The sequence below is a fragment of the Pseudoliparis swirei genome, chromosome 7, assembly GCF_029220125.1.
Source record: "Pseudoliparis swirei isolate HS2019 ecotype Mariana Trench chromosome 7, NWPU_hadal_v1, whole genome shotgun sequence".
NCBI lineage: Eukaryota > Metazoa > Chordata > Actinopteri > Perciformes > Liparidae > Pseudoliparis > Pseudoliparis swirei.
In genome coordinates, this window is record NC_079394.1 from 7,490,863 (window position 1) to 7,505,655 (window position 14,793).

The 14,793-nt window shown below is 41.2% G+C and overlaps 1 protein-coding gene across 4 annotated transcripts in view; it reads left to right on the forward strand.

The window, feature by feature from the left end:
* glt1d1 (glycosyltransferase 1 domain containing 1) overlaps nt 1-14,793 on the forward strand; it is a 19,306-nt gene continuing 4,513 nt past the window's right edge. Inside the window, exons 1-9 of one of the 4 annotated variants that reach the window (XM_056418638.1) lie at nt 1-335; nt 631-782; nt 917-1,022; nt 2,209-2,260; nt 3,172-3,208; nt 3,811-3,867; nt 12,619-12,717; nt 13,967-14,016; nt 14,738-14,776. In XM_056418638.1, the coding sequence (XP_056274613.1) occupies nt 268-335; nt 631-782; nt 917-1,022; nt 2,209-2,260; nt 3,172-3,208; nt 3,811-3,867; nt 12,619-12,717; nt 13,967-14,016; nt 14,738-14,776 (660 nt within the window). In that variant the 5' untranslated portion in view covers nt 1-267. The remainder of the gene's footprint in view (nt 336-630; nt 783-916; nt 1,023-2,208; nt 2,261-3,171; nt 3,209-3,810; nt 3,868-12,618; nt 12,718-13,966; nt 14,017-14,737; nt 14,777-14,793) is intronic. The other 3 variants (XM_056418637.1, XM_056418640.1, XM_056418639.1) reach the window with 3 other exon arrangements.

The following is a 14,793-nucleotide window of genomic DNA, read 5'->3' on the forward strand; positions in this document are numbered from 1 at the left end:
CCGGGGGAGCGCATAGGAGACGGACTTGTAAACATTTCCAGCGTGTGTGTACTTGCCAAGCACCGAGCTAACCGGGTGGCGCTCGCGCTCGCGGTTCTTTATGCTCGATGCGGTAACTTGCAGGCATGGGTTCAGGAAACGTGAGAGGAGTCCATGTCAGCGAGCCGACTGGAGCAGCTCACACACTGACTCAGCTTGCTGCCGTTTTCACAACTAGTACACGTTAACTCACCCTGTCACCTCGTCAGACCAGCCTTTAGTGAAGATATGAAATTACTCTTCCTTGCTTGTCTCAGCCCCAAAACTGGAAACCACACTACAGCTGAGAGAATAAGGTAATTAGCAAATTGCTAACAGCTCATACTTATTTACCTGGTGAAGCCTTTGCTAGGTAATAGTCGTGTAATTAGCCAGAGCCATCTCAAAATGCAGCTGTTTACTGTACAATGGCCAAATGGCTTTAGTAAATCAGTTCTAATAAGATCCAGTGTAGAAAAACGGCAACACACCTACAGAACTTTTAATGGTGGCAAAACAAGGCTTTTGAGAAGGAAAAACAAGTTTTAATGTTTGTAATTTAACTTCACCATCCTGCCAGCCAGCCACAATCCTATGTTTCTTTTCTATTAGGTCCCACATTGAATCAGCAGGACACACCTGTGAGCTCAGAGATGCAGCTGCATTTCAGTCTCCTGCTGAGGTGGCACATCTAATATCTCGACATCCTCCATTCGAGGGTGCACTGGCCATCCATCTGCACAGAGCAGGCAGCCTTCTCTTGGGTAAACATCCTTGCTGTTATATGATCTATTCACTTGTCTTATTTGTGTTTGTCAACATACTATTGGGCCTGCAAGTTGCTGTCTGACTCAAAATTGTCAGGACCTTTCTGTTTTATGTCTAACCTTTACACCAGACATCCAAGTACCCTTTGGCGTTATCTTTGGCGGAACAGATATAAATGAAGATGTGAAAGTTGAGCAGAAGCGTGTGGTTATGGAGCAGGTGCTACTCAAAGCCAGGTGATGTTGCTGCAAACCACTACTTAACCTTTCTTAATTCTTAATAGCTCCAAATTAGGTACATATATTTACTCCAGGCAGACATATTTTCGAAAATATAAGTATATTTGGCGTTCCATCTGTGGAGAACTGCAGTCACTGTGTTTGCCGTGTTTTACTTACTTCCTTGTATAGAGGATTGATGCAGACACCCCCATCCTGAAGTACGAACAGGAAGTAAATGCGACCATTTACACCTCTTAAATGAACTTGTCCATATGAAATCAACGACAACTTCAAATTTACTGAACCATATGATTTTCAGTCTGGGAGATAATAACACATCTTGTGTTGCTTTACAAGATCAAAACAAAGTGGTTGTCACATGTGTGAATAGTGGGAATAAGTATAATTTCCCCATAAATCACTCGTGGTCTATTAAAAGCAATCATCCTTCGAGTAATGTAGATACTAAGAAATGCATGAAGATTACACAATACTAAAGAGAATTTTCACCATTACTTGAATTGTTGAAAAAGCATTTCAATCTTATAGACAGGTATGAATTCTATTTGGGGAGAATGGATGAAAGAATGAGGCTGAACACATGCTGGCCAACACCGGCTGTGCGGGTTGCGTGTTCTCTTCTCCTCGTGTTTCAACATTGAAAAGTGAACGTTCACACACAGGCTTATCAGTTTCCTGTCCTGCGCCCTAACACAAGACCCTGGTGTCTTTGTTATCATTATGACAAAAAAGCAGGAGATGGTAGGGCATCCATCCAATACATCTAAGGGGGTAATTGCCTCGGGAGATTTAAGTCTCAAAACTTCAAACATCTGAAACCGCGCACCTCCCGCTGCTTGTACCTTCTCACACAAACCGTGATCATAAAATTCAGTCACCACTCTGAGCCCGTTGGCCTATTTAATAATGCACGCAAATTAAAATCTCCTCACTGTTCTTTGCTCTACAGTCCCTTTGTGTTCCTCTTTGTATTCTTGGTGTACTCATCCCTAAATCCTTTGCCTTCAAACCACAAGCCGTTCCTCTGCTCTCACGTGTTCAGCCCGAGCTTCGAGACTTTGTTGTTTTACTCTTGTTACCAAATTGTCGGTGCTTGTAAAAGGCTAAAACGGAAGCAATGAAAGTTCTTTAACAGAAATGTCTTTCAAAGAAGTGATAACAGTTTTTCTTTCTGTGTCAGGTTTGCGGTTGCATTTACGGACCAACTGAAAGAAGAGGCAGAGTTATTTTTGGTACGATTATACTGTTTCGTATTTTAATAATCCAACTGCATTAGTTTATATTTAATGCATGACATGAGCAAGCCACTGTATCATGTGACGTATTGTGGTTCCAAGTTCTACTCGGATACGTTTTACTAGAAAGTGTTTGTATTGTGTGTGCGCGCCTAATTTAATATGCTTATGACTGCCGGCTATGCTGAAACCCACTCCCCACATAAGCTAAGGAACTAACTGACTGTCATACGGAATATTTAAACATCAAAAAAACATTGAACTCTGTATTTCAAAGCCACTAAGTAAAAGTGAGTAGTGAGGGCAAAAGCTTTTTTTGTTGCATTTTTACGGTACATCAACACACAGCAGAAGCCTGACGGATTCAATAGATACGACGGGAAGTGCTTTTACAATACAAACAGTGTCCCGCACCGGCCCGTAATTGTTTGGCATTAAAACAATATTAACGCGTTTTCTTTTCAGATTAGATTCCAGCAGTGGGCTGCCGATTTGAGGCGATTGGCACGCTTTATCTCTGCCATTTAGTGCTGACAGCACGCAAACAGGACAGGCACTGAGAGGCATCGCCACGCTTTTTATTGTGACAGAAAACACACATGGGGATGAATCTAGTGTGATAGCATCCAGTCAATTTCCTTTCCTTCCTCTCTGATTTATATTATCTAAGAAACTGATTTCCTGACTCTTTTAAAGTTTGGATTTTGATTAAAAATGTTTGGAGCACAACACGCATTAAGTGGCTGTTTGTTTTGTGTGACATGAAGAGAAAGAAGCCCAGTGGGTAGTAATCAAGTGTAATTTGTATAAACAAACACTACCAATAATTACTGAATGATTTAAACCACTTGCATATCTATGTTTTTATACATGTTTTAACCAAAATGTTCCAATGTCTTTCCCTGAAGCTTTCCCAGAGCAGTAAAATCTACGTCCAGCCCCAAGGTAAGCTCTGCAGGAGGAATATCCTCACTTGACACTGTGCATCCCTGTTTGCCAATTAATTGTGAATCCGCTTTAACATCGCGCTGTCTACAGTGCAGAGTTGTATTTGCCCTTGCCATTGGCCATCGTGCCACGGAGGACAGCCCAAATCACTCCTACATATTGTTTCCCCACCAGAAGCCTTTTTTGGCAATTGGTGTCCCTCCATAGATTAGAGGAGAGCTGTGGGTCAGCGGCATGACTGATCCCTGACCAGTGGGAGTTTAGCCCTTATGCTTGTTACTAGATAATGTTCACACTGCTTTTGACATGAACCACACAATAATGTTTAACAATATCAATCTGTTTTTATTATTTTACATATTAATATTAGAAAAATAGTGTTTCTACACAAACTAAGAGTTTTATATAAATAACAGTTGAGAAGAATATAAGATTTGATTGATAGACCTAACTTCGAGTGTCACATAACAAAGTTCAAGATCATACTAAACTAATTTGGACTAAAAGACACACATTGATATACATTGATAATGAATTCTGGCTTTGATGTTCAGTAAAAGCTTTAACGTGAAGACTGTGCCTTGTACTTGTCTGTAAAGGAATCCAGACGGAAGTGAGTGAGAAATTCCACTGGGCTGAATTCTTGAGGAGCTCAGGTACTATTACTGCTTCAACTGGTTGTCATTCCAGCTCTTGTCTCATGGGAAACTTGATCATCCACAGGCTTCATTCTGGACAGTTTCACGAATATTTTTAAAGTTCGTTATTGGCCATCAGTAGAAAATATTCCCAATGAAAGCTATTTTGAGGGACGTTTTTGGATAATAATGGCTTTCTTTTGGTGTACTGACTCTTTCATAGACGGGCTGAATCATACATTTTAAAATTACTATGCAGGTATTTGTCATATCAAGCAATCAAACTTTTATTTCAGACTCACGGTCCTAATAGTACAAAACATTAAATAGAACAAAATGCATACAAATCCACAAGTAAAATACATAGAACGTCGAATGCCTTATAAATAGAGAGCTGTACTCATGTCTCCACAGCTGAGACTGGTAGCGTGGAGAACTAAACCAAGATGATTTCATTTTCAGAGGCATTAACCCCGCAGATACATTTATACATATGATTTCTTCAAACAGCGTTGAAAGTTTTAACTCCTGCAGCCACAAACATTTCACTGGCACTACTCCATCTCGGTCTCTTCAGTAATATTATCACGGCGTCATTATAAGCTACTTGGAGTCCCTGTAAGCTTTCTTTTTTGTAATTAGACCACAAGTGTTCAGTGTAGAGGAGTGTGAAATATGCCCTTAACAGAGACATCTTCACTCCATCTGTACACATACTAAACTTGCGTGTGCATACATCCTACAGCATTACCTATAGACGTCTTCATGGTCAGTCATCTGTTCTGTAATAAAATGTCCACGATATTTTACCTCATCACGGAATCAGGGAATTTGAGACTTTTGTCTTCCTTTAGTTCTACAGATCAAGATGGGGCCCTTGCTGCCGTTGTATTTGATATTATGTTCCATACACGGTACATATAGTGAGGAGCTGCTGGAGACCAGCACTTCATGGGCTAAGAAGCACAAGATCATCTGCATACATAGTATGATTAACTGAAGTATTACTCATCATGCACTGAGTATTAAATTCTTTCAACTGCTTGGACAGATCAACTATATATAGATTAAAATGAACTGGGGACCAAATCCCCCTTGTCGGACACCATTGCTGACCCCAAATGGGGCCAAATGGGACTGAGACACTCAGACAATGGCCCCAATTTAACTTGCATTGTCTGGTGGGCATACCAGTAAGCCAGCATTCTCACAATGGGTTTGGAAACACCTCTTTGACTACATTTTACAAACAACTTTCTATGGTTAACACGGTCAAAAGCTTTGGAGGCATCAATAAAACACATGAGAACGGATGAGTTTTGACCTGTATGTGTTAACAATGTCCTACTTTGAATGGGCTGTATTTTAGCTTAATATGTTGTGCTCAACAACAACAAGAACTTGTTATTGGCAAGTCTCATTTTGGTCAGACTGAGTCGGTCTGGTCGAAGCCTTACCAACTCTTTTTTTTTCTTCTCCATATTGTACATAAATGCCCTCTGCTATATTCTAGACTGCATCGTCCTCTTCTTTCCTCCACCATTAGTCCTAGATTGTGCAGTGCAGTGGAGCCCCTGCTGGGAGCATGATGGGGAATGCATTTATACACCCCCTACCTGAAAAGTACCTTTCAGAGCATAAATATACTCTGCGCTGTGTTCAATGCATCACAGTGTTTTGTCAGGGAGGCCAGAGTGTGTCGCAGAATTCCCTTTTCCCTTCTCTCCTCCAGCTCTCCAACTCCCATTTGAATAGCTCTTTAAATATGCAGCGTTTCTCAGAGCATCGTCCCCACAAACAGCCCAGACTTGAACAATTGCATGATGATGTTCATCCCAGGTGCTCATACAGAGCAGTGTTGAATACAGAGAGCACCAATTGATTAATAGCTCTCCGACCCGGGTCCATTTGTCACCGCGCTTCACCAGTGCAAGTAATACTAATTGCCCACACAGTCACTTCTCCATTTGTCGAACTGGAGATAGGAGTCAACACGGCTGTGCTTTCCCTGTGATGTGTAGGAAGTGATCTGACTCACGGTTGCTTTTTAGTGCTGTAAATTGTTCGAGTTCCTGCGTATGTGCTGTCTGATCTTGTCGTGGATGTGGGTTCAATATCAGAAAGGACATGGTTTTGGTATTTCCCTTGGCACAGTTGAGTCAACACAGTGCTTTGACAAGGCAACACATGCTCTGGACTTGTATGTAACTAGAATGGGCACTCGGTAGAGCACATACCTTCGCATATCACAAGATTGGGCATTGAATTATGAACATTTTGGCATTAGTTGCATGCCAATTGGATACAAATTGACCGTGCTATGGTAAAAAGAAGATGTTGACCTTTTCATGACCTTGACCTTTGACCCGATCGATCCCAAAATCTAATCAAATGGTCCTCGGATAATAACCAATCATCCCACCAAATTTCATGCGATTCGGTTTAATACTTTTTTAGTTATGCGAGTAACACGCATACACATAAATAAATAAATATATATATATATAAATAAATACACGGTGATCAAAACATAACCTTCCGCATTTTCAATGCGAAGGTAATAAGGATGACCCCCAGCCTAAAAGGAACATTCAAATATAATAAGAACTGATCCTTCTGTTGTAAATTAGCTTTTATCATGAAACTGAAAAACCTTGAGGATCGTTGTTTAGTCGGCATTAGGTCTTTCTGCAGTCTAAGAGTTAGATGTGCCCCTTTTGCACTTTGAAAACTTGCTTTGTCACCTTCAACAATCATTCACAATGTTTTAGTTTTCCTCAAACCACAGCACAGTCTGACAGAAGTGACTCCAGCGGCAACCTGTTGTGACATAAATGAATCATTACTACAAGCAGTTGTATATCTATATATAGGCTGGTTTAATGAAGGTGTGTCGATGTTTGGATGCCATGCATCTTGTAGGGCTCACTGTAAAAAGACCTGTCGGTGAACAACGAAGCTGACTTGAGATAGATGACGACACCGTGTGTCTGTCTCTGTTATCCTTTGGGTGTCATGTACCCTCCACAGACTTTAGCACTGCAATCCAGAAGCTGTCAGTCCATGAAAGCCACTCGGTGAACGCCTGTGAGATCAGAGCATGAAGAACAGCACTGTGAGGCGTCGAGTCACTGAGGGATGAGGAAACGAGCAGGGCGTCTGTTGTCACCTTATCCAGCTGCTTGATCCTCAAGGGATCGTATGCGTATTGAATATATTACACAGGGAAGTCTGTATGAATTGATTACATTTAATTAAAAATCAGATGACAAGGTTAGGTGTCAAGTGTAATGCCTATTATCATCCTCTAGTATGACAACATGATTAGGGAACAATGTGTGTGCCACAGCAGGCATATCATGTGTTAAAGTGGCCTTGGTCATTGTATTGCATTCAGGAATGTGCTGTTTTTATCAAATAATAAGTAATATATTATTCATTGAGTCCTCTTTATTGATCAAACATGTTTCTCTGCTATGACATCTGGCTTATCTGGACCTGTCGTCCTGGTGTGGAAAGAAGGAAACTAGGCAAATGACTTCTGACTTGAGGACAAGCACCTGAAACTTGAAACAAACTATTTTATCTTTGGAGCTGGAATTCAGTAGAATGGTTGATTATGAAAAGCTCATTATTAGCTTCATGTTTCTTAGCAGATGTCGTGTTGTTGGTAGGTGTTTATCCAGCCCCTGCCGTATCTGTACTCTGTATCAGTCTGTGCCACACAATAGATTAATAGGAGCTCTTCAGTTAGATATGTGCATAACCATGTGCACACACATACTGATTAAAACAGTAGGTGGTTGTTCAGAAAACCCTTCTTCTTCTTCTTCTTCAAAGGCAAATGAACAAAAATGGGTATTGCATAGAACTCAAAGAGGGAGAGAAAAGAGTGCTTCCGGCACAGCAGATGATTTGTACAAATTTGTGTTTCTCCCCCGAGGAAAGATGAATTGCGTCAATGGATCCAAAAGTATATTTCTTTCATGATTATTTCTTTGAATTTCGTACTCATTTCCACATATCCGTGCTCTTGTCTGATTCCATCCTCATGCATCTCCATCCGAGGTAGTGGCATGTTTGTTTCCCTCAGCTGGCGCGCTCTCTCATCATCTGAATCGATGCGGGGACGTTCATTACTTCCCGCAGATGAAGAGCACTTTTGACAATCGGCTCCTAGGATCAGGGTCATTGCCCAGACTCCACACTGTCATTTTAAGATGCTTTAATAGCATTAAAAGAGCTGCCTCAGCCTCTTGATCTGGGCTTATCCGGCAGCAGGGGATTTCACTCAACTGTCACTGTGCTCTCAGCACGTGATCGTGTCTGTCTGGTATTATTTTCAAAATGGTTTGTTTCTCGATTTGTCACAGACACTTTCAAAATACATTTTTATTTTGGATTATTTTGTACTTGCCTTCGATGTGGGTTCAACCCTGCAATCAGTACTACCTCTAAGTGTAAGATGAATTGGTTTGGATCGTTGTCGAGCATAATAGGTCAGGGATTAAAAATTTATGTGAAAACATCCCTCTACATCTGCTTGTTTTAGGATATTATGTTCTTATATTCAGCCAGTAGACCGCGGCCTGAAATTTGCACCAACCTCACTTTAAGCCTATATAAAACCATAACTGTGGTTTTATATCAAATATCTTCACAAATATAGGATACATACCTGCAAACTTGTCACCTTTCGGTGAAATTCACCGTTTTGAACTCAAAATAGGTCATCCACGTGAATCGTGGAGATCCGAAGAGTTTTTGTTTTTGGGGGGGGGGGGTCACCTGGCCCGCTGCCATTGAGATTGCAGTGAGACGCGGAGAAAAGTGTGAAGTGGTGCTCTTCGCAATAAAACATCTTTGATGGACGTGTCGCGTCTCGGCCAATCAGCGTTCAGATGTCCACAGCGTTTGGGAAGTTAGGTTAGCTTGAATGTTAGCCCGCTACATCTGTTGCTGTTACGCTGCACGGTGTAGCGATGCTAACAAAGTACCCGTACGTTAAACACGATGTGATTTAGCATATTTTTAGTATCGATACTTCATTAAGAGAGCGATCAGAGCGCACGCACTGCTCCGTGTCGAGCTGTCTGCGCACACTGCGCTGCGCAGCTCACAGCGAGAGAAGTGGCGCAGCTTTAGAGACTTCGGCTTAAAAAATAAAAAGATGCCAGAAGTGAAATGTTTCAGTCTGTAAAGTTCTGTAACTCTACAGCTGCTCATCCTGATGAACTGTGGATCATCTGGTCAGAGACTAACGGCCTCATAGTGTATAATCAATGCTATGATGGAACCATGTAGTTTCATTCATATCTGGCTGTATTAATACTAATATTACTGTCATTTGTTAAGTGTTGAAAAAGTTTGTAAAAAGTGAACCATACAGATGTTTTATTTATTACTATTATAGATAAATTTACCAGTCTCGTACAGAGCTGTCAACTTTTCAAAAAACCTTGGAGTGAGATTTTGTCGGGGGTGACCAAAATGTTGCCGCGCACGCAGCCACGCACGTTGGTGGCTCAAATATCAGGACATTTGAATTAATGTGGTGTTGTCCCCATGTTGTACCCTGCATTCTGGCCTGGCAAAGGTCTTTTACGAGGCATCTTTGCTACCTTAAAGCCCCATTATGTAGTTTTTCCCTTTTAGCGCCCCCTTCAGTTTTTGAGGTATTTAACGTTTACTTTAGTGTCGTAAATACCCAGTTACGATAGATGCAGCCCGGTAGAAGCAATCCGGCGACTGTTTCTATTTTGGATTTATACCAACGTGCGGGATCACTAAAACGAAGACTGCGCAGGAACACTGAACTGGGCCAGCACCTACCGGACTAGGGTGAAGGAGCGCGGGGATTGAACGCGGCGCCTCGCCACGTTTCCGCCTGGTCGGTCAGCTGTTTGCCGGCTTTTGGGGGGAGGGGGGGTGCGTGCAGTCATTTACTTTTGTTTTGGTCGACTGCAAAGACTTTGGGACTGTCGGGATCCGGGGATTATACTTCGTTTTGAGTGGGTTTGATTGTTTGTAGTGGATGTGTTCATTTTGGGGGCTTCAGATGCATTGAATTTGATTTAATATAATAACATTTGGGTTTCCGCATATCGACTGTTTTTCTTTTACGACCATTTGAGCAGAGAGAGTTAACACCAGAATTCGCAGATCCGCCCATTCCCTTTTTAGCGTATTGTACCTTTTCCCCTTGATTGAGTTGCTCAGGGCGAATGAGACAACATAACCAAAAGAATGACATTTAGTTTAGATGAAATACCGATCGCGTTTTCAGCCTATATACGTTGTTTTCTAAATGTTTGAATGTGGAGTACGTGTGATCGAATACAATATTGTTGACACCAACAAGCTACATAAAAAAGCTACCCCTATACTGTAGCTGCGAGCGTGGAGTGGCACTTTATGACATTGCGTAATCACTGCCAGAAAGCAGGTCGAAGTCCATCCGCCCCGGAGCGGGCGGCTCCAGAATCCTACATAGCGGAGTTATTTCCCCACAGACCCCCGATGGCGGAGACGCACATCGCCACATTAAATCATTGTAGCGGCACAATTTTTTTCAAGCTGTTATTTTAAGGTACAATTGTTACATAATGTTACTTTAAATAAATAAAATGTCTTTTAATAACTCTACTCTCATTTACAAAAACATGACTAATTCTATTGCACAAATGTCCTGTCTTTATGTTAAATTCTTTATAATACATCTTACTTGTTCAAAGAGCTGTTTGGAAATTTTTTGAGAGGGTCCTTTTCCTAGGCCTGCAAATAAAGTGATAAATGCTATGTGGGCAGCTTTAATAAACAATGCTCTGATGTTTTGAGCATGCAGGATACCAAGAGGTTATACCAAGAGGTTATACCAAGAGGTTATACCAAGAGGTTATACCAAGAGGTTAACAAGATGCTCTCCTGCTGCTTGTTATGGCAGCTGAGTTTACATCACCACACAAAATCACACGCACAAACACAACACATTATTTCAAGATTTCAAGTTTAAGAGTGAGAACTTAATTGAACCACATGTCATTAACAGGGCTCTCAAGTTTTGAAGACAGGCAAGAGTGACATATCTATCCAGGATGCTTTATTTTCATTGGTTGCTGGATTAAATCTTACCCAGATACAACAGATACGGTTTTTTCTGATTGGCTGATAAGTGGCTCCTCACAGCAGAACTCCAGGGGAGCGCTTGATTCCTCCACGGTGAGGGCAGCGCGGCCAGCTCATGTTTGCGTGCTGCGGCACATTAAAACATGAAATAGCCGAGAGTTTTTTCAGCGTGAGAAATACGATGTGTGGCGGGAGTGCGTGACGTAAGACCGAAATGCGTGACTGTCACGCTCAATGCGTGACACTTGAGAGCCCTGCACTAACACACCGTAGTCTCTGCTCGTTGTGTCTGTTTGAAAATCTTCTTCTGTTGCTGACTTCGGGACTCTTTGGGGTAAATAGGATGTCAATGCAGCGAATAGGTTTATAGATGCGCTCCTTAGCGCCATCTATCGTCGGGGAGTTTGAAAAGAAACCAACGCGCCTCGGCCCAAAATCAGAATTTCTTTTGCCGTGAGAAATTGGTTGTGTGGCGTGAGAGCGTGTGAAAACATGCAAAAGCGTGTGTCACACGGCGAAACCGTGAGAGTTGGTAGCTCTGCTCGTATTTATGGTACCATATTGTTTTTATGGTATTGTATTGAATTCTGGTATCGGGTATCATGATATTTATGGCAGGTATGTAATATGTATAGAAGTTATAATATGAGTATCGTGACAAACAGGTAGAGACAGAACAGATTCAGGGAAAAGTCCATGAGGACTGTTCAGGCAACAAAAAGGAAGTTGGTTCATGAATGACTTTAACCATATTATATATAATGACAATGTATATTTGTTATTACTATCATTACAGGGCTGAGTCAGAGCGGAGGACCTTTAGTTCTTAAACTGTTTATTATCATTATTTAGATTTGTGGTCAGAACAATAAAATGACTGTAGTTGTGGTTCTAAAAGCTTTGAGGCTTCAAACAACGTGGATGTGGTGTGGTGACAACAAAAAAGTCACCTGCACCCCCCCCCCCCCCCCCCCGTTGTCACCTTTTTCACCCCTCATGAGTTTGCAGGTATGAGGATAGAAGTTCATGAGATTTGGCCCGAACATAAATGTAATAATTTTGGGGCCTTCTTAACTTTCCATCTTCTACTATAAATAAACTGTAAATATTAAACCCACTAAACATCAGCTTGTTAGTGAAAAAAAAAAGCACAGCATGTTCTTCAGGATCTGAGGTTCAGATAAGTGCGAGATTGCTTTTGCTCAGCTCCATGAGGACGATGAAGCTGAGCATCCGTGTTAACAAGAGCGCCCTGATGTTTCTGTGTTAAGTTGGATGATCTGGGAACACGGTTTAGTGGCACTCCCTCTCATTTAGAGCACGGGTCTCAAAAAGTGAAATGTCAGCGTGATGCAAGCTACTTTTATTCTACGGCTGTTCAGCGAGCAAATTGTCACCCGAACCCTGTTGCGCTGCCGTTATGATGCCACATTACACACTGATGAGGCTGCCACCTTCACATGTATTCAGCAGCCTATTGCCCCGCTGAATGTTACAACTCTGATCAGAGAATTGTGCGAGTACATTAGTCACCGCTGTCCTATTTTCCTCATGACCTTGGGTGATGTATTGCTTTAATTATCTGCCGACGTCCTCGGGATGTTCACTATGCGGTGTTTTGATATTGTGCTGGCTGCTCTCCAGGTGTGATGGGTGAGCATGTGGAGGAGCTGCATGTCTTCCTGTTGGTCTGTGGTCTCAGGAGAGTCAAGGACCCCCTCTACCTGGTGGAGATGTTTTCAGGTAAACCATCTATGTTATAATATTATTATTAAAGTTATTATTATAAAGTGTACAGGACTGTCTCAGAAAATTAGAATATTGTGATAAAGTTCTTTATTTTCTGTAATGCAATTAAAAAAACAAAAATGTCATGCATTCTGGATTCATTACAAATCAACTGAAATATTGCAAGCCTTTTATTCTTTTAATATTGCTGATTATGGCTTACAGCTTAAGAAAACTCAAATATCCTATCTCTAAATATTAGAATATCATGAAAAAGTATACTAGTAGGGTATTAAACAAATCACTTGAATCGTCTAATTAACTCGAAACACCTGGAAACACATTTTCAAATGTTTGATTTTGTTTTGCTGTTATAAATCTTTTTTTTTACTTGGTCTGAGGAAATATTCAAATTTTATGAGATAGGATTTTAGAGTTTTCTTAAGCTGTAAGCCATAATCAGCAATATTAAAAGAATAAAAGGCTTGCAATATTTCAGTTGATTTGTAATGAATCCAGAATGCATGACATTTTTGTTTTTTTAATTGCATTACAGAAAATAAAGAACTTTATCACAATATTCTAATTTTCTGAGACAGTCCTGTATGCACTGGTAATGAAAAACTCAAGGCAAATACATCGTCAAATAATACAGCAAGTGGCCCAACTAAAACCAAGGGGAGGGTTTCTCATGCCGCGTGTTTTTTTTAGCAAGTTCAAATGTCACCTAACGTCTCAAATTGCCTTTCTGACTGCTTTCCTGAGCTCGCCTGTGGCAGAGGCAATGGCCGTGTCCTCATCTATTAGGAATGAATTAAGATCTAATTAAAACATGTATGTGGAAGTGCAGTGAGATTCTCCTGACCGCTCCACAACGCTCGTTGAGCCTTACTGTTTCTTTTTATGATGACTATGTTCTTTATCTTATATGTGTCTTCATATATTCAACTTTGAGATTGACTTTGATTTGCAACAATCCGTGGGCTCCTTTCTTTATATCCTCTCTTATTGTTTGGGAGTTTCTTAACACAAAGTGATCGTAATAAGACTAAGCGCGAGAGGGCATACTGGTGTTTCAGTCAGGTAGGAGAACTAGATGATTGCATTTTCACATCTATTTGTAAAAAAAAATACAAACATGCGGTGCCCTAAGCAAGTTTAGACGAAAGGAAGTTGTCGTGCTTTAATGCTGTTGCTGTTCATTTCTGACCCTCAAACGTTTGTGTTTTTGTTGACATGACTACTTTTATTTTGCGTCTCTCAGAGTGGCATCGTGAGAACCCGCTGAATGTGTTGGTTGTCATTGGGCCACGGGTAAGTACACATTATACCTGCCGTGTGTCTCTCCTCTGTCCCGTGACATTCTGTGCTATCGAAATAGAAACCTTCCCCGGGAATCGAAGCGGCCACTAATTGGATGGAGCAGAGATACTGGCTTCAGCTGTTTAGCTGGAATTAACAGGCAGTGCCGGAAGAAAAGGCAATCCTCTGCAAACCGGGCGAGGGACAGCAGCACACGTCCTGTGTCTCCTTGATACATTGATAAATTGCTTTATCCAGTGTAGCACTTCCCTTTGACCCGTAAAGAGCTATCTCTGTTTAATACTTGAGGGTGGGCATATATTCTGTACAAGCAGCTGGCCCACACCCTCATGCTTCGGTCCTGTGTCGCATAGCTGAAGACAAATGTACACACACGGGCACTATGGCTTCATGTCGAGCTCGTCAAATAATTCAGGGTGGAAAAAGCAATTGAACTCACAGCCGGCTATAATTGACGATATTCATAAATCAACCAGACAGTCAAATCAGAGGAGGGAGGTTTTTTTTATACATTCACTGTAAAAGCTTTGACTGATTGCATCTTGTTGGAGGGAAGTTATGTCCCAGAAAACAGCACCAGCCTCTTACAACTGTTTTTTTTGTTCCTTTCATTTTATTTCCAGGCTCTCACTCGTTGTTTTCTCTGTATGTTTGTCTTTGTCTTTTCTCCCCTTGACTTGCTTTGATTTGACATCAATATACAATTATTTAGTATCTGTTCTTTCTTTCAAACATTGATGTCAGGCAAAAGGTATGTTCTGCTTTAGA